At 31.3% G+C, this 22,206-nt stretch overlaps 2 protein-coding genes across 2 annotated transcripts in view; both read left to right on the forward strand.

The window, feature by feature from the left end:
• Positions 1–22,206, forward strand: part of LOC134706707 (mucin-19-like) — a 263,376-nt gene that overhangs the window by 127,083 nt on the left and 114,087 nt on the right. The gene's annotated exons all lie outside the window — the stretch shown is intronic.
• Positions 1–22,206, forward strand: part of LOC134708598 (mucin-17-like) — a 47,175-nt gene that overhangs the window by 14,218 nt on the left and 10,751 nt on the right. Inside the window, exons 20-76 of the mRNA XM_063569247.1 lie at positions 612–892; positions 1,029–1,170; positions 1,404–1,535; positions 1,865–1,936; positions 2,141–2,421; positions 2,558–2,699; positions 2,933–3,064; positions 3,362–3,433; positions 3,637–3,917; positions 4,054–4,195; positions 4,429–4,560; positions 4,858–4,929; positions 5,135–5,415; positions 5,552–5,693; positions 5,927–6,058; positions 6,356–6,427; positions 6,631–6,911; positions 7,048–7,189; positions 7,423–7,554; positions 7,852–7,923; positions 8,127–8,407; positions 8,544–8,685; positions 8,919–9,050; positions 9,380–9,451; positions 9,654–9,934; positions 10,071–10,203; positions 10,437–10,568; positions 10,866–10,937; positions 11,140–11,420; positions 11,557–11,698; positions 11,932–12,063; positions 12,393–12,464; positions 12,667–12,947; positions 13,084–13,225; positions 13,459–13,590; positions 13,920–13,991; positions 14,195–14,475; positions 14,612–14,753; positions 14,987–15,118; positions 15,416–15,487; positions 15,691–15,971; positions 16,108–16,249; positions 16,483–16,614; positions 16,944–17,015; positions 17,217–17,497; positions 17,634–17,775; positions 18,009–18,140; positions 18,470–18,541; positions 18,744–19,024; positions 19,161–19,302; positions 19,536–19,667; positions 19,997–20,068; positions 20,271–20,551; positions 20,688–20,829; positions 21,063–21,194; positions 21,524–21,595; positions 21,800–22,080. Of these exons, the coding sequence (XP_063425317.1) occupies positions 612–892; positions 1,029–1,170; positions 1,404–1,535; positions 1,865–1,936; positions 2,141–2,421; positions 2,558–2,699; positions 2,933–3,064; positions 3,362–3,433; positions 3,637–3,917; positions 4,054–4,195; positions 4,429–4,560; positions 4,858–4,929; positions 5,135–5,415; positions 5,552–5,693; positions 5,927–6,058; positions 6,356–6,427; positions 6,631–6,911; positions 7,048–7,189; positions 7,423–7,554; positions 7,852–7,923; positions 8,127–8,407; positions 8,544–8,685; positions 8,919–9,050; positions 9,380–9,451; positions 9,654–9,934; positions 10,071–10,203; positions 10,437–10,568; positions 10,866–10,937; positions 11,140–11,420; positions 11,557–11,698; positions 11,932–12,063; positions 12,393–12,464; positions 12,667–12,947; positions 13,084–13,225; positions 13,459–13,590; positions 13,920–13,991; positions 14,195–14,475; positions 14,612–14,753; positions 14,987–15,118; positions 15,416–15,487; positions 15,691–15,971; positions 16,108–16,249; positions 16,483–16,614; positions 16,944–17,015; positions 17,217–17,497; positions 17,634–17,775; positions 18,009–18,140; positions 18,470–18,541; positions 18,744–19,024; positions 19,161–19,302; positions 19,536–19,667; positions 19,997–20,068; positions 20,271–20,551; positions 20,688–20,829; positions 21,063–21,194; positions 21,524–21,595; positions 21,800–22,080 (9,050 nt within the window). The remainder of the gene's footprint in view (positions 1–611; positions 893–1,028; positions 1,171–1,403; positions 1,536–1,864; positions 1,937–2,140; positions 2,422–2,557; positions 2,700–2,932; positions 3,065–3,361; positions 3,434–3,636; positions 3,918–4,053; positions 4,196–4,428; positions 4,561–4,857; positions 4,930–5,134; positions 5,416–5,551; positions 5,694–5,926; positions 6,059–6,355; positions 6,428–6,630; positions 6,912–7,047; positions 7,190–7,422; positions 7,555–7,851; positions 7,924–8,126; positions 8,408–8,543; positions 8,686–8,918; positions 9,051–9,379; positions 9,452–9,653; positions 9,935–10,070; positions 10,204–10,436; positions 10,569–10,865; positions 10,938–11,139; positions 11,421–11,556; positions 11,699–11,931; positions 12,064–12,392; positions 12,465–12,666; positions 12,948–13,083; positions 13,226–13,458; positions 13,591–13,919; positions 13,992–14,194; positions 14,476–14,611; positions 14,754–14,986; positions 15,119–15,415; positions 15,488–15,690; positions 15,972–16,107; positions 16,250–16,482; positions 16,615–16,943; positions 17,016–17,216; positions 17,498–17,633; positions 17,776–18,008; positions 18,141–18,469; positions 18,542–18,743; positions 19,025–19,160; positions 19,303–19,535; positions 19,668–19,996; positions 20,069–20,270; positions 20,552–20,687; positions 20,830–21,062; positions 21,195–21,523; positions 21,596–21,799; positions 22,081–22,206) is intronic.

Below are 22,206 nucleotides of genomic sequence, written 5' to 3' on the forward strand. Positions count from 1 at the left end.
TTTCTAAAAAACTTAAATGTTCGATAAATGCAACAGAATCTAAAATGAACCAGCACCTACCTCAAAAACTTAATTTTAATTAGATACTATCCGAATTTGAACCGTACAAGTAACGAAATAATATTCCGTCTGAAAGTATTCAATCGTATGACGTCGTGTTTTGCCATGACGTAAATTCGCCAAATCATTCGTGAAATTTCCCGGAATTTTATTTCAATTTTATTTTATTTTTATACATTTTCGAAGCTTTATTGCATTTATTTTATTTATTTTTTTATGGTTAAACATGCATTAGAATAGAAACAAATATTATGCAATTGTTTTATAATCTCAAATTGTTGAAAATCCCAGTATCCCTGCAAGAAGGTGTATCGCGCATGAATAGATTACAAAAGTAGTTTCGGAAACATGGTTTATCGAAGTGTAAACCAAGAGAAAAATTTCTAATTGACTAATCCAATTCAAGTATTTATGGATATGCAAATGATATAAGAATTATAATGCAAATAATTTTTCAAGAATGAAAATGTTAATGCATGACAGTTTTTTGTATAGAGTGAGTACAGTATTTTGTTAAAGGCGGTTATAACAATGACATTTTTGGTTTTTAGAGATATCGACAACTACGCCAATTTGTGAAGAAACAGATGGAATGGGTTCAATAACAACAATACCATCAACAGAAATTACATCTAATGACAAAAAGGCAGATATTGAAAATCTACGACCTTCGTCTAAAACACCTTTTAAAAGCTCCGAAGGACAAGTGGTTATAGAGTACATGCCTTCAAAGACGAGACCAATTGCCAACGTTGAACTGGTTTCTACTGATAATATCAAGACGTATACAGTACAATTCTTTAATGCAGATGGAACTGTGACAACTCGAAAGGTTTGTATAACTTACTCCAAATCATTAAGTTTTAACTAATCAATTTTAATTGATTCTTCTTTAAAAAGAATGTGGAATATTAAACAAGACCAATTTTTCCATGTTATGTTTCAAATGTGTATTTTTCTTTCGGTAGGTTAAAGTAGGCGAAAAGGCTACAAGCATTGGAACCAAGCCTGATGTGAGAAAGGTAACTGTAATTATTACACCTGATGACAAAGAAGATTCTTACAGACCTGTACAGCTCCAACTAAGCGTCCATGCCTGTTTTGAAGTCAGTAAGTAATGAAAAGCAATAGTTACTTACTTGAAGATATATGTTTTGTATGGTGTTACAGTAGTATAATACAGATGTACTGCAGAGATCTTACATGTTCCATTTTGAAATGAAAGTTTGCTCATGTTAATCTGTTTTAATTTTGTCAAAACCTGCTGGTTAATGGTGTTTGCTATGTCCTTGTAACATAAGAGTTGTTTGCCTTGAATAATGAATTAACCTTTTTTTGTTTAGCTTCTACGCCTATTCCAAGTACAACAGCAGTCCCACAAAAAGCATCCACAACAGTTGTCACTACAGCCGTGGTTTCACCAACACCTACAGCTACACCCTCTATAATAAGTGAAGCTACTACAACATTGCAAGGTAAAGGATTTAATTTGTAATAATTTTCCAAATTAGAGTAACAGTTTTCAGTTATATTTATGTTAAATACTTCAAAAGCAGAATGATCCCTGAACTTAATTTTGTTCAATTATATTCAAGGCAGCATATCAAAGATGATGCCTTAGCTGAATAATACTAATCACAAAGAAAAGTAAATACATGTGTTAAATACTATTTTGCTAGAAGAAAAGATGATTCATGTGTTGAATATTATATTGTCAAAAATACAGATAATACAATTTTTGAATTTGAACAAATTATTAATTTGTTTGGTATGTTTGTATAATATTTAAACATTTTTGTTATAGGATCAACTGGTAAAATTGCAACAACAACGCCAGTTGTAGCTACAAGTCCTTCTCCTGGAATATCAAGTATAAGTAAGAATGAACTTTGATTTTTTTTGTTGATTGATTTTTTTTATGTTAATGAGACTGAAATATATATTGTTTTGGAAAATTCAATAAATAAAATGCAAATAATTTTTCAAGAATAAAAATGTTAATGCATGCCAGTTTTTTTTTATAGAGTGAGTACAGTATTTTGTTAAAGGCGGTTATAACAATGACATTTTTGGTTTTTAGAGATATCGACAACTACGCCAATTTGTGAAGAAACAGATGGAATGGGTTCAATAACAACAATACCATCAACAGAAATTACATCTAATGACAAAAAGGCAGATATTGAAAATCTACGACCTTCGTCTAAGACACCTTTTAAAAGCTCCGAAGGACAAGTGGTTATAGAGTACATGCCTTCAAAGACGAGACCAATTGCCAACGTTGAACTGGTTTCTACTGATAATATCAAGACGTATACAGTACAATTCTTTAATGCAGATGGAACTGTGACAGCTCGAAAGGTTTGTATTACTTATTCCAAATCATTAAGTTTTAACTAATCAATTTTAATTGATTCTTCTTTAAAAAGAATGTGGAATATTAAACAAGACCAATTTTTCCATGTTATGTTTCAAATGTGTATTTTTCTTTCGGTAGGTTAAAGTAGGCGAAAAGGCTACAAGCATTGGAACCAAGCCTGATGTGAGAAAGGTAACTGTAATTATTACACCTGATGACAAAGAAGATTCTTACAGACCTGTACAGCTCCAACTAAGCGTCCATGCCTGTTTTGAAGTCAGTAAGTAATGAAAAGCAATAATTACTTACTTGAAGATATATGTTTTGTATGGTGTTACAGTAGTATAATACAGATGTACTGCAGAGATCTTACAGGTTCCATTTTGAAATGAAAGTTTGCTCATGTTAATCTGTTTTAATTTTGTCAAAACCTGCTGGTTAATGGTGTTTGATATGTCCTTGTAACATAAGAGTTGTTTGCCTTGAATAATGAATTAACCTTTTTTTGTTTAGCTTCTACGCCTATTCCAAGTACAACAGCAGTCCCACAAAAAGCATCCACAACAGTTGTCACTACAGCCGTGGTTTCACCAACACCTACAGCTACACCCTCTATAATAAGTGAAGCTACTACAACATTGCAAGGTAAAGGATTTAATTTGTAATAATTTTCCAAATTAGAGTAACAGTTTTCAGTTATATTTATGTTAAATACTTCAAAAGCAGAATGATCCCTGAACTTAATTTTGTTCAATTATATTCAAGGCAGCATATCAAAGATGATGCCTTAGCTGAATAATACTAATCACAAAGAAAAGTAAATACATGTGTTAAATACTATTTTGCTAGAAGAAAAGATGATTCATGTGTTGAATATTATATTGTCAAAAATACAGTTAATTTGTTTGGTAGGTTTGTAATATTTAAACATTTTTGTTATAGGATCAACTGGTAAAATTGCAACAACAACGCCAGTTGTAGCTACAAGTCCTTCTCCTGGAATATCAAGTACAAGTAAGAATGAACTTTGATTGTTTTTGTTGCTTGATTTTTTTTTATGTTAATGAGACTAAAATATATATTGTTTTGGAAAATTCAATAAATAAAATGCAAATAATTTTTCAAGAATGAAAATGTTAATGCATGCCAGTTTTTTTATAGAGTGAGTACAGTATTTTGTTAAAGGCGGTTATAACAATGACATTTTTGGTTTTTAGAGATATCGACAACTACGCCAATTTGTGAAGAAACAGATGGAATGGGTTCAATAACAACAATACCATCAACAGAAATTACATCTAATGACAAAAAGGCAGATATTGAAAATCTACGACCTTCGTCTAAGACACCTTTTAAAAGCTCCGAAGGACAAGTGGTTATAGAGTACATGCCTTCAAAGACGAGACCAATTGCCAACGTTGAACTGGTTTCTACTGATAATATCAAGACGTATACAGTACAATTCTTTAATGCAGATGGAACTGTGACAACTCGAAAGGTTTGTATAACTTACTCCAAATCATTAAGTTTTAACTAATCAATTTTAATTGATTCTTCTTTAAAAAGAATGTGGAATATTAAACAAGACCAATTTTTCCATGTTATGTTTCAAATGTGTATTTTTCTTTCGGTAGGTTAAAGTAGGCGAAAAGGCTACAAGCATTGGAACCAAGCCTGATGTGAGAAAGGTAACTGTAATTATTACACCTGACGACAAAGAAGATTCTTACAGACCTGTACAGCTCCAACTAAGCGTCCATGCCTGTTTTGAAGTCAGTAAGTAATGAAAAGCAATAGTTACTTACTTGAAGATATATGTTTTGTATGGTGTTACAGTAGTATAATACAGATGTACTGCAGATATCTTACAGGTTCCATTTTGAAATGAAAGTTTGCTCATGTTAATCTGTTTTAATTTTGTCAAAACCTGCTGGTTAATGGTGTTTGATATGTCCTTGTAACATAAGAGTTGTTTGCCTTGAATAATGAATTAACCTTTTTTTGTTTAGCTTCTACGCCTATTCCAAGTACAACAGCAGTCCCACAAAAAGCATCCACAACAGTTGTCACTACAGCCGTGGTTTCACCAACACCTACAGCTACACCCTCTATAATAAGTGAAGCTACTACAACATTGCAAGGTAAAGGATTTAATTTGTAATAATTTTCCAAATTAGAGTAACAGTTTTCAGTTATATTTATGTTAAATACTTCAAAAGCAGAATGATCCCTGAACTTAATTTTGTTCAATTATATTCAAGGCAGCATATCAAAGATGATGCCTTAGCTGAATAATACTAATCACAAAGAAAAGTAAATACATGTGTTAAATACTATTTTGCTAGAAGAAAAGATGATTCATGTGTTGAATATTATATTGTCAAAAATACAGTTAATTTGTTTGGTAGGTTTGTAATATTTAAACATTTTTGTTATAGGATCAACTGGTAAAATTGCAACAACAACGCCAGTTGTAGCTACAAGTCCTTCTCCTGGAATATCAAGTACAAGTAAGAATGAACTTTGATTGTTTTTGTTGCTTGATTTTTTTTTATGTTAATGAGACTAAAATATATATATTGTTTTGGAAAATTCAATAAATAAAATGCAAATAATTTTTCAAGAATGAAAATGTTAATGCATGCCAGTTTTTTTATAGAGTGAGTACAGTATTTTGTTAAAGGCGGTTATAACAATGACATTTTTGGTTTTTAGAGATATCGACAACTACGCCAATTTGTGAAGAAACAGATGGAATGGGTTCAATAACAACAATACCATCAACAGAAATTACATCTAATGACAAAAAGGCAGATATTGAAAATCTACGACCTTCGTCTAAGACACCTTTTAAAAGCTCCGAAGGACAAGTGGTTATAGAGTACATGCCTTCAAAGACGAGACCAATTGCCAACGTTGAACTGGTTTCTACTGATAATATCAAGACGTATACAGTACAATTCTTTAATGCAGATGGAACTGTGACAACTCGAAAGGTTTGTATAACTTACTCCAAATCATTAAGTTTTAACTAATCAATTTTAATTGATTCTTCTTTAAAAAGAATGTGGAATATTAAACAAGACCAATTTTTCCATGTTATGTTTCAAATGTGTATTTTTCTTTCGGTAGGTTAAAGTAGGCGAAAAGGCTACAAGCATTGGAACCAAGCCTGATGTGAGAAAGGTAACTGTAATTATTACACCTGATGACAAAGAAGATTCTTACAGACCTGTACAGCTCCAACTAAGCGTCCATGCCTGTTTTGAAGTCAGTAAGTAATGAAAAGCAATAGTTACTTACTTGAAGATATATGTTTTGTATGGTGTTACAGTAGTATAATACAGATGTACTGCAGAGATCTTACATGTTCCATTTTGAAATGAAAGTTTGCTCATGTTAATCTGTTTTAATTTTGTCAAAACCTGCTGGTTAATGGTGTTTGATATGTCCTTGTAACATAAGAGTTGTTTGCCTTGAATAATGAATTAACCTTTTTTTGTTTAGCTTCTACGCCTATTCCAAGTACAACAGCAGTCCCACAAAAAGCATCCACAACAGTTGTCACTACAGCCGTGGTTTCACCAACACCTACAGCTACACCCTCTATAATAAGTGAAGCTACTACAACATTGCAAGGTAAAGGATTTAATTTGTAATAATTTTCCAAATTAGAGTAACAGTTTTCAGTTATATTTATGTAAAATACTTCAAAAGCAGAATGATCCCTGAACTTAATTTTGTTCAATTATATTCAAGGCAGCATATCAAAGATGATGCCTTAGCTGAATAATAATAATCACAAAGAAAAGTAAATACATGTGTTAAATACTATTTTGCTAGAAGAAAAGATGATTCATGTGTTGAATATTATATTGTCAAAAATACAGTTAATTTGTTTGGTAAGTTTGTAATATTTAAACATTTTTGTTATAGGATCAACTGGTAAAATTGCAACAACAACGCCAGTTGTAGCTACAAGTCCTTCTCCTGGAATATCAAGTACAAGTAAGAATGAACTTTGATTTTTTTTGTTGCTTGATTTTTTTTATGTTAATGAGACTAAAATATATATTGTTTTGGAAAATTCAATAAATAAAATGCAAATAATTTTTCAAGAATGAAAATGTGAATGCATGACAGTTTTTTGTATAGAGTGAGTACAGTATTTTGTTAAAGGCGGTTATAACAATGACATTTTTGGTTTTTAGAGATATCGACAACTACGCCAATTTGTGAAGAAACAGATGGAATGGGTTCAATAACAACAATACCATCAACAGAAATTACATCTAATGACAAAAAGGCAGATATTGAAAATCTACGACCTTCGTCTAAAACACCCTTTAAAAGCTCCGAAGGACAAGTGGTTATAGAGTACATGCCTTCAAAGACGAGACCAATTGCCAACGTTGAACTGGTTTCTACTGATAATATCAAGACGTATACAGTACAATTCTTTAATGCAGATGGAACTGTGACAACTCGAAAGGTTTGTATAACTTACTCCAAATCATTAAGTTTTAACTAATCAATTTTAATTGATTCTTCTTTAAAAAGAATGTGGAATATTAAACAAGACCAATTTTTCCATGTTATGTTTCAAATGTGTATTTTTCTTTCGGTAGGTTAAAGTAGGCGAAAAGGCTACAAGCATTGGAACCAAGCCTGATGTGAGAAAGGTAACTGTAATTATTACACCTGACGACAAAGAAGATTCTTACAGACCTGTACAGCTCCAACTAAGCGTCCATGCCTGTTTTGAAGTCAGTAAGTAATGAAAAGCAATAGTTACTTACTTGAAGATATATGTTTTGTATGGTGTTACAGTAGTATAATACAGATGTACTGCAGATATCTTACAGGTTCCATTTTGAAATGAAAGTTTGCTCATGTTAATCTGTTTTAATTTTGTCAAAACCTGCTGGTTAATGGTGTTTGATATGTCCTTGTAACATAAGAGTTGTTTGCCTTGAATAATGAATTAACCTTTTTTTGTTTAGCTTCTACGCCTATTCCAAGTACAACAGCAGTCCCACAAAAAGCATCCACAACAGTTGTCACTACAGCCGTGGTTTCACCAACACCTACAGCTACACCCTCTATAATAAGTGAAGCTACTACAACATTGCAAGGTAAAGGATTTAATTTGTAATAATTTTCCAAATTAGAGTAACAGTTTTCAGTTATATTTATGTAAAATACTTCAAAAGCAGAATGATCCCTGAACTTAATTTTGTTCAATTATATTCAAGGCAGCATATCAAAGATGATGCCTTAGCTGAATAATACTAATCACAAAGAAAAGTAAATACATGTGTTTATTACTATTTTGCTAGAAGAAAAGATGATTCATGTGTTGAATATTATATTGTCAAAAATACAGTTAATTTGTTTGGTAAGTTTGTAATATTTAAACATTTTTGTTATAGGATCAACTGGTAAAATTGCAACAACAACGCCAGTTGTAGCTACAAGTCCTTCTCCTGGAATATCAAGTACAAGTAAGAATGAACTTTGATTTTTTTTGTTGCTTGATTTTTTTTATGTTAATGAGACTAAAATATATATTGTTTTGGAAAATTCAATAAATAAAATGCAAATAATTTTTCAAGAATGAAAATGTTAATGCATGACAGTTTTTTGTATAGAGTGAGTACAGTATTTTGTTAAAGGCGGTTATAACAATGACATTTTTGGTTTTTAGAGATATCGACAACTACGCCAATTTGTGAAGAAACAGATGGAATGGGTTCAATAACAACAATACCATCAACAGAAATTACATCTAATGACAAAAAGGCAGATATTGAAAATCTACGACCTTCGTCTAAAACACCCTTTAAAAGCTCCGAAGGACAAGTGGTTATAGAGTACATGCCTTCAAAGACGAGACCAATTGCCAACGTTGAACTGGTTTCTACTGATAATATCAAGACGTATACAGTACAATTCTTTAATGCAGATGGAACTGTGACAACTCGAAAGGTTTGTATAACTTACTCCAAATCATTAAGTTTTAACTAATCAATTTTAATTGATTCTTCTTTAAAAAGAATGTGGAATATTAAACAAGACCAATTTTTCCATGTTATGTTTCAAATGTGTATTTTTCTTTCGGTAGGTTAAAGTAGGCGAAAAGGCTACAAGCATTGGAACCAAGCCTGATGTGAGAAAGGTAACTGTAATTATTACACCTGACGACAAAGAAGATTCTTACAGACCTGTACAGCTCCAACTAAGCGTCCATGCCTGTTTTGAAGTCAGTAAGTAATGAAAAGCAATAGTTACTTACTTGAAGATATATGTTTTGTATGGTGTTACAGTAGTATAATACAGATGTACTGCAGATATCTTACAGGTTCCATTTTGAAATGAAAGTTTGCTCATGTTAATCTGTTTTAATTTTGTCAAAACCTGCTGGTTAATGGTGTTTGATATGTCCTTGTAACATAAGAGTTGTTTGCCTTGAATAATGAATTAACCTTTTTTTGTTTAGCTTCTACGCCTATTCCAAGTACAACAGCAGTCCCACAAAAAGCATCCACAACAGTTGTCACTACAGCCGTGGTTTCACCAACACCTACAGCTACACCCTCTATAATAAGTGAAGCTACTACAACATTGCAAGGTAAAGGATTTAATTTGTAATAATTTTCCAAATTAGAGTAACAGTTTTCAGTTATATTTATGTAAAATACTTCAAAAGCAGAATGATCCCTGAACTTAATTTTGTTCAATTATATTCAAGGCAGCATATCAAAGATGATGCCTTAGCTGAATAATACTAATCACAAAGAAAAGTAAATACATGTGTTTATTACTATTTTGCTAGAAGAAAAGATGATTCATGTGTTGAATATTATATTGTCAAAAATACAGATAATACAATTTTTGAATTTGAACAAATTATTAATTTGTTTGGTATGTTTGTATAATATTTAAACATTTTTGTTATAGGATCAACTGGTAAAATTGCAACAACAACGCCAGTTGTAGCTACAAGTCCTTCTCCTGGAATATCAAGTACAAGTAAGAATGAACTTTGATTTTTTTTGTTGCATGATTTTTTTTATGTTAATGAGACTAAAATATATATTGTTTTGGAAAATTCAATAAATAAAATGCAAATAATTTTTCAAGAATGAAAATGTAAATGCATGCCAGTTTTTTTATAGAGTGAGTACAGTATTTTGTTAAAGGCGGTTATAACAATGACATTTTTGGTTTTTAGAGATATCGACAACTACGCCAATTTGTGAAGAAACAGATGGAATGGGTTCAATAACAACAATACCATCAACAGAAATTACATCTAATGACAAAAAGGCAGATATTGAAAATCTACGACCTTCGTCTAAGACACCTTTTAAAAGCTCCGAAGGACAAGTGGTTATAGAGTACATGCCTTCAAAGACGAGACCAATTGCCAACGTTGAACTGGTTTCTACTGATAATATCAAGACGTATACAGTACAATTCTTTAATGCAGATGGAACTGTGACAACTCGAAAGGTTTGTATAACTTACTCCAAATCATTAAGTTTTAACTAATCAATTTTAATTGATTCTTCTTTAAAAAGAATGTGGAATATTAAACAAGACCAATTTTTCCATGTTATGTTTCAAATGTGTATTTTTCTTTCGGTAGGTTAAAGTAGGCGAAAAGGCTACAAGCAAGCCTGATGTGAGAAAGGTAACTGTTATTATTACACCTGATGACAAAGAAGATTCTTACAGACCTGTACAGCTCCAACTAAGCGTCCATGCCTGTTTTGAAGTCAGTAAGTAATGAAAAGCAATAGTTACTTACTTGAAGATATATGTTTTGTATGGTGTTACAGTAGTATAATACAGATGTACTGCAGATATCTTACAGGTTCCATTTTGAAATGAAAGTTTGCTCATGTTAATCTGTTTTAATTTTGTCAAAACCTGCTGGTTAATGGTGTTTGATATGTCCTTGTAACATAAGAGTTGTTTGCCTTGAATAATGAATTAACCTTTTTTTGTTTAGCTTCTACGCCTATTCCAAGTACAACAGCAGTCCCACAAAAAGCATCCACAACAGTTGTCACTACAGCCGTGGTTTCACCAACACCTACAGCTACACCCTCTATAATAAGTGAAGCTACTACAACATTGCATGGTAAAGGATTTAATTTGTAATAATTTTCCAAATTAGAGTAACAGTTTTCAGTTATATTTATGTAAAATACTTCAAAAGCAGAATGATCCCTGAACTTAATTTTGTTCAATTATATTCAAGGCAGCATATCAAAGATGATGCCTTAGCTGAATAATACTAATCACAAAGAAAAGTAAATACATCTGTTAAATACTATTTTGCTAGAAGAAAAGATGATTCATGTGTTGAATATTATATTGTCAAAAATACAGTTAATTTGTTTGGTAGGTTTGTAATATTTAAACATTTTTGTTATAGGATCAACTGGTAAAATTGCAACAACAACGCCAGTTGTAGCTACAAGTCCTTCTCCTGGAATATCAAGTACAAGTAAGAATGAACTTTGATTTTTTTTGTTGCTTGATTTTTTTTATGTTAATGAGACTAAAATATATATTGTTTTGGAAAATTCAATAAATAAAATGCAAATAATTTTTCAAGAATGAAAATGTTAATGCATGCCAGTCTTTTTATAGAGTGAGTACAGTATTTTGTTAAGGGCGGTTATAACAATGACATTTTTGGTTTTTAGAGATATCGACAACTACGCCAATTTGTGAAGAAACAGATGGAATGGGTTCAATAACAACAATACCATCAACAGAAATTACATCTAATGACAAAAAGGCAGATATTGAAAATCTACGACCTTCGTCTAAGACACCTTTTAAAAGCTCCGAAGGACAAGTGGTTATAGAGTACATGCCTTCAAAGACGAGACCAATTGCCAACGTTGAACTGGTTTCTACTGATAATATCAAGACGTATACAGTACAATTCTTTAATGCAGATGGAACTGTGACAACTCGAAAGGTTTGTATAACTTACTCCAAATCATTAAGTTTTAACTAATCAATTTTAATTGATTCTTCTTTAAAAAGAATGTGGAATATTAAACAAGACCAATTTTTCCATGTTATGTTTCAAATGTGTATTTTTCTTTCGGTAGGTTAAAGTAGGCGAAAAGGCTACAAGCATTGGAACCAAGCCTGATGTGAGAAAGGTAACTGTAATTATTACACCTGATGACAAAGAAGATTCTTACAGACCTGTACAGCTCCAACTAAGCGTCCATGCCTGTTTTGAAGTCAGTAAGTAATGAAAAGCAATAGTTACTTACTTGAAGATATATGTTTTGTATGGTGTTACAGTAGTATAATACAGATGTACTGCAGATATCTTACAGGTTCCATTTTGAAATGAAAGTTTGCTCATGTTAATCTGTTTTAATTTTGTCAAAACCTGCTGGTTAATGGTGTTTGATATGTCCTTGTAACATAAGAGTTGTTTGCCTTGAATAATGAATTAACCTTTTTTTGTTTAGCTTCTACGCCTATTCCAAGTACAACAGCAGTCCCACAAAAAGCATCCACAACAGTTGTCACTACAGCCGTGGTTTCACCAACACCTACAGCTACACCCTCTATAATAAGTGAAGCTACTACAACATTGCAAGGTAAAGGATTTAATTTGTAATAATTTTCCAAATTAGAGTAACAGTTTTCAGTTATATTTATGTAAAATACTTCAAAAGCAGAATGATCCCTGAACTTAATTTTGTTCAATTATATTCAAGGCAGCATATCAAAGATGATGCCTTAGCTGAATAATACTAATCACAAAGAAAAGTAAATACATGTGTTAAATACTATTTTGCTAGAAGAAAAGATGATTCATGTGTTGAATATTATATTGTCAAAAATACAGATAATACAATTTTTGAATTTGAACAAATTATTAATTTGTTTGGTATGTTTGTATAATATTTAAACATTTTTGTTATAGGATCAACTGGTAAAATTGCAACAACAACGCCAGTTGTAGCTACAAGTCCTTCTCCTGGAATATCAAGTACAAGTAAGAATGAACTTTGATTTTTTTTGTTGCTTGATTTTTTTTATGTTAATGAGACTAAAATATATATTGTTTTGGAAAATTCAATAAATAAAATGCAAATAATTTTTCAAGAATGAAAATGTTAATGCATGCCAGTTTTTTTATAGAGTGAGTACAGTATTTTGTTAAAGGCGGTTATAACAATGACATTTTTGTTTTTTAGAGATATCGACAACTACGCCAATTTGTGAAGAAACAGATGGAATGGGTTCAATAACAACAATACCATCAACGGAAATTACATCTAATGACAAAAAGGCAGATATTGAAAATCTACGACCTTCGTCTAAGACACATTTTAAAAGCTCCGAAGGACAAGTGGTTATAGAGTACATGCCTTCAAAGACGAGACCAATTGCTAACGTTGAACTGGTTTCTACTGATAATATCAAGACGTATACAGTACAATTCTTTAATGCAGATGGAACTGTGACAACTCGAAAGGTTTGTATAACTTACTCCAAATCATTAAGTTTTAACTAATCAATTTTAATTGATTCTTCTTTAAAAAGAATGTGGAATATTAAACAAGACCAATTTTTCCATGTTATGTTTCAAATGTGTATTTTTCTTTCGGTAGGTTAAAGTAGGCGAAAAGGCTACAAGCATTGGAACCAAGCCTGATGTGAGAAAGGTAACTGTAATTATTACACCTGATGACAAAGAAGATTCTTACAGACCTGTACAGCTCCAACTAAGCGTCCATGCCTGTTTTGAAGTCAGTAAGTAATGAAAAGCAATAGTTACTTACTTGAAGATATATGTTTTGTATGGTGGTACAGTAGTATAATACAGATGTACTGCAGATATCTTACAGGTTCAATTTTGAAATGAAAGTTTGCTCATGTTAATCTGTTTTAATTTTGTCAAAACCTGCTGGTTAATGGTGTTTGATATGTCCTTGTAACATAAGAGTTGTTTGCCTTGAATAATGAATTAACCTTTTTTTGTTTAGCTTCTACGCCTATTCCAAGTACAACAGCAGTCCCACAAAAAGCATCCACAACAGTTGTCACTACAGCCGTGGTTTCACCAACACCTACAGCTACACCCTCTATAATAAGTGAAGCTACTACAACATTGCAAGGTAAAGGATTTAATTTGTAATAATTTTCCAAATTAGAGTAACAGTTTTCAGTTATATTTATGTTAAATACTTCAAAAGCAGAATGATCCCTGAACTTAATTTTGTTCAATTATATTCAAGGCAGCATATCAAAGATGATGCCTTAGCTGAATAATACTAATCACAAAGAAAAGTAAATACATGTGTTAAATACTATTTTGCTAGAAGAAAAGATGATTCGTGTGTTGAATATTATATTGTCAAAAATACAGATAATACAATTTTTGAATTTGAACAAATTATTAATTTGTTTGGTATGTTTGTATAATATTTAAACATTTTTGTTATAGGATCAACTGGTAAAATTGCAACAACAACGCCAGTTGTAGCTACAAGTCCTTCTCCTGGAATATCAAGTACAAGTAAGAATGAACTTTGATTTTTTTTGTTGCTTGATTTTTTTTATGTTAATGAGACTAAAATATATATTGTTTTGGAAAATTCAATAAATAAAATGCAAATAATTTTTTCAAGAATGAAAATGTTAATGCATGCCAGTTTTTTTATAGAGTGAGTACAGTATTTTGTTAAAGGCGGTTATAACAATGACATTTTTGGTTTTTAGAGATATCGACAACTACGCCAATTTGTGAAGAAACAGATGGAATGGGTTCAATAACAACAATACCATCAACAGAAATTACATCTAATGACAAAAAGGCAGATATTGAAAATCTACGACCTTCGTCTAAGACACCTTTTAAAAGCTCCGAAGGACAAGTGGTTATAGAGTACATGCCTTCAAAGACGAGACCAATTGCCAACGTTGAACTGGTTTCTACTGATAATATCAAGACGTATACAGTACAATTTTTTAATGCAGATGGAACTGTGACAACTCGAAAGGTTTGTATAACTTACTCCAAATCATTAAGTTTTAACTAATCAATTTTAATTGATTCTTCTTTAAAAAGAATGTGGAATATTAAACAAGACCAATTTTTCCATGTTATGTTTCAAATGTGTATTTTTCTTTCGGTAGGTTAAAGTAGGCGAAAAGGCTACAAGCATTGGAACCAAGCCTGATGTGAGAAAGGTAACTGTAATTATTACACCTGATGACAAAGAAGATTCTTACAGACCTGTACAGCTCCAACTAAGCGTCCATGCCTGTTTTGAAGTCAGTAAGTAATGAAAAGCAATAGTTACTTACTTGAAGATATATGTTTTGTATGGTGTTACAGTAGTATAATACAGATGTACTGCAGATATCTTACAGGTTCCATTTTGAAATGAAAGTTTGCTCATGTTAATCTGTTTTAATTTTGTCAAAACCTGCTGGTTAATGGTGTTTGATATGTCCTTGTAACATAAGAGTTGTTTGCCTTGAATAATGAATTAACCTTTTTTTGTTTAGCTTCTACGCCTATTCCAAGTACAACAGCAGTCCCACAAAAAGCATCCACAACAGTTGTCACTACAGCCGTGGTTTCACAAACACCTACAGCTACACCCTCTATAATAAGTGAAGCTACTACAACATTGCATGGTAAAGGATTTAATTTGTAATAATTTTCCAAATTAGAGTAACAGTTTTCAGTTATATTTATGTAAAATACTTCAAAAGCAGAATGATCCCTGAACTTAATTTTGTTCAATTATATTCAAGGCAGCATATCAAAGATGATGCCTTAGCTGAATAATACTAATCACAAAGAAAAGTAAATACATGTGTTAAATACTATTTTGCTAGAAGAAAAGATGATTCATGTGTTGAATATTATATTGTCAAAAATACAGTTAATTTGTTTGGTAGGTTTGTAATATTTAAACATTTTTGTTATAGGATCAACTGGTAAAATTGCAACAACAACGCCAGTTGTAGCTACAAGTCCTTCTCCTGGAATATCAAGTACAAGTAAGAATGAACTTTGATTTTTTTTGTTGCTTGATTTTTTTTATGTTAATGAGACTAAAATATATATTGTTTTGGAAAATTCAATAAATAAAATGCAAATAATTTTTTCAAGAATGAAAATGTTAATGCATGCCAGTTTTTTTATAGAGTGAGTACAGTATTTTGTTAAAGGCGGTTATAACAATGACATTTTTGGTTTTTAGAGATATCGACAACTACGCCAATTTGTGAAGAAACAGATGGAATGGGTTCAATAACAACAATACCATCAACAGAAATTACATCTAATGACAAAAAGGCAGATATTGAAAATCTACGACCTTCGTCTAAGACACCTTTTAAAAGCTCCGAAGGACAAGTGGTTATAGAGTACATGCCTTCAAAGACGAGACCAATTGCCAACGTTGAACTGGTTTCTACTGATAATATCAAGACGTATACAGTACAATTCCTTAATGCAGATGGAACTGTGACAACTCGAAAGGTTTGTATAACTTACTCCAAATCATTAAGTTTTAACTAATCAATTTTAATTGATTCTTCTTTAAAAAGAATGTGGAATATTAAACAAGACCAATTTTTCCATGTTATGTTTCAAATGTGTATTTTTCTTTCGGTAGGTTAAAGTAGGCGAAAAGGCTACACGCATTGGAACCAAGCCTGATGTGAGAAAGGTAACTGTAATTATTACACCTGATGACAAAGAAGATTCTTACAGACCTGTACAGCTCCAACTAAGCGTCCATGCCTGTTTTGAAGTCAGTAAGTAATGAAAAGCAATAGTTACTTACTTGAAGATATATGTTTTGTATGGTGTTACAGTAGTATAATACAGATGTACTGCAGATATCTTACAGGTTCAATTTTGAAATGAAAGTTTGCTCATGTTAATCTGTTTTAATTTTGTCAAAACCTGCTGGTTAATGGTGTTTGATATGTCCTTGTAACATAAGAGTTGTTTGCCTTGAATAATGAATTAACCTTTTTTTGTTTAGCTTCTACGCCTATTCCAAGTACAACAGCAGTCCCACAAAAAGCATCCACAACAGTTGTCACTACAGCCGTGGTTTCACAAACACCTACAGCTACACCCTCTATAATAAGTGAAGCTACTACAACATTGCAAGGTAAAGGATTTAATTTGTAATAATTTTCCAAATTAGAGTAACAGTTTTCAGTTATATTTATGTAAAATACTTCAAAAGCAGAATGATCCCTGAACTTAATTTTGTTCAATTATATTCAAGGCAGCATATCAAAGATGATGCCTTAGCTGAATAATACTAATCACAAAGAAAAGTAAATACATGTGTTAAATACTATTTTGCTAGAAGAAAAGATGATTCATGTGTTGAATATTATATTGTCAAAAATACAGATAATACAATTTTTGAATTTGAACAAATTATTAATTTGTTTGGTATGTTTGTATAATATTTAAACATTTTTGTTATAGGATCAACTGGTAAAATTGCAACAACAACGCCAGTTGTAGCTACAAGTCCTTCTCCTGGAATATCAAGTACAAGTAAGAATGAACTTTGATTTTTTTTGTTGCTTGATTTTTTTTATGTTAATGAGACTAAAATATATATTGTTTTGGAAAATTCAATCAATAAAATGCAAATAATTTTTCAAGAATGAAAATGTTAATGCATGACTGTTTTTTATAGAGTGAGTACAGTATTTTGTTAAAGGCGGTTATAACAATGACATTTTTGGTTTTTAGAGATATCGACAACTACGCCAATTTGTGAAGAAACAGATGGAATGGGTTCAATAACAACAATACCATCAACAGAAATTACATCTAATGACAAAAGGGCAGATATTGAAAATCTACGACCTTCGTCTAAGACACCTTTTAAAAGCTCCGAAGGACAAGTGGTTATAGAGTACATGTCTTCAAAGACGAGACCAATTGCCAACGTTGAACTGGTTTCTACTGATAATATCAAGACGTATACAGTACAATTCTTTAATGCAGATGGAACTGTGACAACTCGAAAGGTTTGTATAACTTACTCCAAATCATTAAGTTTTAACTAATCAATTTTAATTGATTCTTCTTTAAAAAGAATGTGGAATATTAAACAAGACCAATTTTTCCATGTTATGTTTCAAATGTGTATTTTTCTTTCGGTAGGTTAAAGTAGGCGAAAAGGCTACAAGCATAGGAACCAAGCCTGATGTGAGAAAGGTAACTGTAATTATTACACCTGATGACAAAGAAGATTCTTACAGACCTGTACAGCTCCAACTAAGCGTTCATGCCTGTTTTGAAGTCAGTAAGTAATGAAAAGCAATAGTTACTTACTTGAAGATATATGTTTTGTATGGTGTTACAGTAGTATAATACAGATGTACTGCAGATATCTTACAGGTTCCATTTTGAAATGAAAGTTTGCTCATGTTAATCTGTTTTAATTTTGTCAAAACCTGCTGGTTAATGGTGTTTGATATGTCCTTGTAACATAAGAGTTGTTTGCCTTGAATAATGAATTAACCTTTTTTTGTTTAGCTTCTACGCCTATTCCAAGTACAACAGCAGTCCCACAAAAAGCATCCACAACAGTTGTCACTACAGCCGTGGTTTCACCAACACCTACAGCTACACCCTCTATAATAAGTGAAGCTACTACAACATTGCATGGTAAAGGATTTAATTTGTAATAATTTTCCAAATTAGAGTAACAGTTTTCAGTTATATTTATGTAAAATACTTCAAAAGCAGAATGATCCCTGAACTTAATTTTGTTCAATTATATTCAAGGCAGCATATCAAAGATGATGCCTTAGCTGAATAATACTAATCACAAAGAAAAGTAAATACATGTGTTAAATACTATTTTGCTAGAAGAAAAGATGATTCATGTGTTGAATATTATATTGTCAAAAATACAGATAATACAATTTTTGAATTTGAACAAATTATTAATTTGTTTGGTATGTTTGTATAATATTTAAACATTTTTGTTATAGGATCAACTGGTAAAATTGCAACAACAACGCCAGTTGTAGCTACAAGTCCTTCTCCTGGAATATCAAGTACAAGTAAGAATGAACTTTGATTTTTTTTGTTGCATGATTTTTTTTATGTTAATGAGACTAAAATATATATTGTTTTGGAAAATTCAATAAATAAAATGCAAATAATTTTTCAAGAATGAAAATGTAAATGCATGCCAGTTTTTTTATAGAGTGAGTACAGTATTTTGTTAAAGGCGGTTATAACAATGACATTTTTGGTTTTTAGAGATATCGACAACTACGCCAATTTGTGAAGAAACAGATGGAATGGGTTCAATAACAACAATACCATCAACAGAAATTACATCTAATGACAAAAAGGCAGATATTGAAAATCTACGACCTTCGTCTAAGACACCTTTTAAAAGCTCCGAAGGACAAGTGGTTATAGAGTACATGCCTTCAAAGACGAGACCAATTGCCAACGTTGAACTGGTTTCTACTGATAATATCAAGACGTATACAGTACAATTCTTTAATGCAGATGGAACTGTGACAACTCGAAAGGTTTGTATAACTTACACCATATCATTAAGTTTTAACTAATCAATTTTAATTGATTCTTCTTTAAAAAGAATGTGGAATATTAAACAAGACCAATTTTTCCATGTTATGTTTCAAATGTGTATTTTTCTTTCGGTAGGTTAAAGTAGGCGAAAAGGCTACAAGCATTGGAACCAAGCCTGATGTGAGAAAGGTAACTGTAATTATTACACCTGATGACAAAGAAGATTCTTACAGACCTGTACAGCTCCAACTAAGCGTCCATGCCTGTTTTGAAGTCAGTAAGTAATGAAAAGCAATAGTTACTTACTTGAAGATATATGTTTTGTATGGTGTTACAGTAGTATAATACAGATGTACTGCAGATATCTTACAGGTTCAATTTTGAAATGAAAGTTTGCTCATGTTAATCTGTTTTAATTTTGTCAAAACCTGCTGGTTAATGGTGTTTGATATGTCCTTGTAACATAAGAGTTGTTTGCCTTGAATAATGAATTAACCTTTTTTTGTTTAGCTTCTACGCCTATTCCAAGTACAACAGCAGTCCCACAAAAAGCATCCACAACAGTTGTCACTACAGCCGTGGTTTCACCAACACCTACAGCTACACCCTCTATAATAAGTGAAGCTACTACAACATTGCAAGGTAAAGGATTAAATTTGTAATAATTTTCCAAATTAGAGTAACAGTTTTCAGTTATATTTATGTAAAATACTTCAAAAGCAGAATGATCCCTGAACTTAATTTTGTTCAATTATATTCAAGGCAGCATATCAAAGATGATGCCTTAGCTGAATAATACTAATCACAAAGAAAAGTAAATACATGTGTTAAATACTATTTTGCTAGAAGAAAAGATGATTCGTGTGTTGAATATTATATTGTCAAAAATACAGATAATACAATTTTTGAATTTGAACAAATTATTAATTTGTTTGGTAGGTTTGTATAATATTTAAACATTTTTGTTATAGGATCAACTGGTAAAATTGCAACAACAACGCCAGTTGTAGCTACAAGTCCTTCTCCTGGAATATCAAGTACAAGTAAGAATGAACTTTGATTTTTTTTGTTGCTTGATTTTTTTTATGTTAATGAGACTAAAATATATATTGTTTTGGAAAATTCAATAAATAAAATGCAAATAATTTTTCAAGAATGAAAATGTTAATGCATGCCAGTTTTTTTATAGAGTGAGTACAGTATTTTGTTAAAGGCGGTTATAACAATGACATTTTTGGTTTTTAGAGATATCGACAACTACGCCAATTTGTGAAGAAACAGATGGAATGGGTTCAATAACAACAATACCATCAACAGAAATTACATCTAATGACAAAAAGGCAGATATTGAAAATCTACGACCTTCGTCTAAGACACCTTTTAAAAGCTCCGAAGGACAAGTGGTTATAGAGTACATGCCTTCAAAGACGAGACCAATTGCCAACGTTGAACTGGTTTCTACTGATAATATCAAGACGTATACAGTACAATTCTTTAATGCAGATGGAACTGTGACAACTCGAAAGGTTTGTATAACTTACTCCAAATCATTAAGTTTTAACTAATCAATTTTAATTGATTCTTCTTTAAAAAGAATGTGGAATATTAAACAAGACCAATTTTTCCATGTTATGTTTCAAATGTGTATTTTTCTTTCGGTAGGTTAAAGTAGGCGAAAAGGCTACAAGCATTGGAACCAAGCCTGATGTGAGAAAGGTAACTGTAATTATTACACCTGATGACAAAGAAGATTCTTACAGACCTGTACAGCTCCAACTAAGCGTCCATGCCTGTTTTGAAGTCAGTAAGTAATGAAAAGCAATAGTTACTTACTTGAAGATATATGTTTTGTATGGTGTTACAGTAGTATAATACAGATGTACTGCAGAGATCTTACATGTTCCATTTTGAAATGAAAGTTTGCTCATGTTAATCTGTTTTAATTTTGTCAAAACCTGCTGGTTAATGGTGTTTGATATGTCCTTGTAACATAAGAGTTGTTTGCCTTGAATAATGAATTAACCTTTTTTTGTTTAGCTTCTACGCCTATTCCAAGTACAACAGCAGTCCCACAAAAAGCATCCACAACAGTTGTCACTACAGCCGTGGTTTCACCAACACCTACAGCTACACCCTCTATAATAAGTGAAGCTACTACAACATTGCAAGGTAAAGGATTTAATTTGTAATAATTTTCCAAATTAGAGTAACAGTTTTCAGTTATATTTATGTAAAATACTTCAAAAGCAGAATGATCCCTGAACTTAATTTTGTTCAATTATATTCAAGGCAGCATATCAAAGATGATGCCTTAGCTGAATAATACTAATCACAAAGAAAAGTAAATACATGTGTTAAATACTATTTTGCTAGAAGAAAAGATGATTCATGTGTTGAATATTATATTGTCAAAAATACAGATAATACAATTTTTGAATTTGAACAAATTATTAATTTGTTTGGTATGTTTGTATAATATTTAAACATTTTTGTTATAGGATCAACTGGTAAAATTGCAACAACAACGCCAGTTGTAGCTACAAGTCCTTCTCCTGGAATATCAAGTATAAGTAAGAATGAACTTTGATTTTTTTTGTTGATTGATTTTTTTTATGTTAATGAGACTGAAATATATATTGTTTTGGAAAATTCAATAAATAAAATGCAAATAATTTTTCAAGAATAAAAATGTTAATGCATGCCAGTTTTTTTTTATAGAGTGAGTACAGTATTTTGTTAAAGGCGGTTATAACAATGACATTTTTGGTTTTTAGAGATATCGACAACTACGCCAATTTGTGAAGAAACAGATGGAATGGGTTCAATAACAACAATACCATCAACAGAAATTACATCTAATGACAAAAAGGCAGATATTGAAAATCTACGACCTTCGTCTAAGACACCTTTTAAAAGCTCCGAAGGACAAGTGGTTATAGAGTACATGCCTTCAAAGACGAGACCAATTGCCAACGTTGAACTGGTTTCTACTGATAATATCAAGACGTATACAGTACAATTCTTTAATGCAGATGGAACTGTGACAGCTCGAAAGGTTTGTATTACTTATTCCAAATCATTAAGTTTTAACTAATCAATTTTAATTGATTCTTCTTTAAAAAGAATGTGGAATATTAAACAAGACCAATTTTTCCATGTTATGTTTCAAATGTGTATTTTT

This window comes from Mytilus trossulus, chromosome 2, assembly GCF_036588685.1.
Source record: "Mytilus trossulus isolate FHL-02 chromosome 2, PNRI_Mtr1.1.1.hap1, whole genome shotgun sequence".
Lineage (NCBI taxonomy): Eukaryota > Metazoa > Mollusca > Bivalvia > Mytilida > Mytilidae > Mytilus > Mytilus trossulus.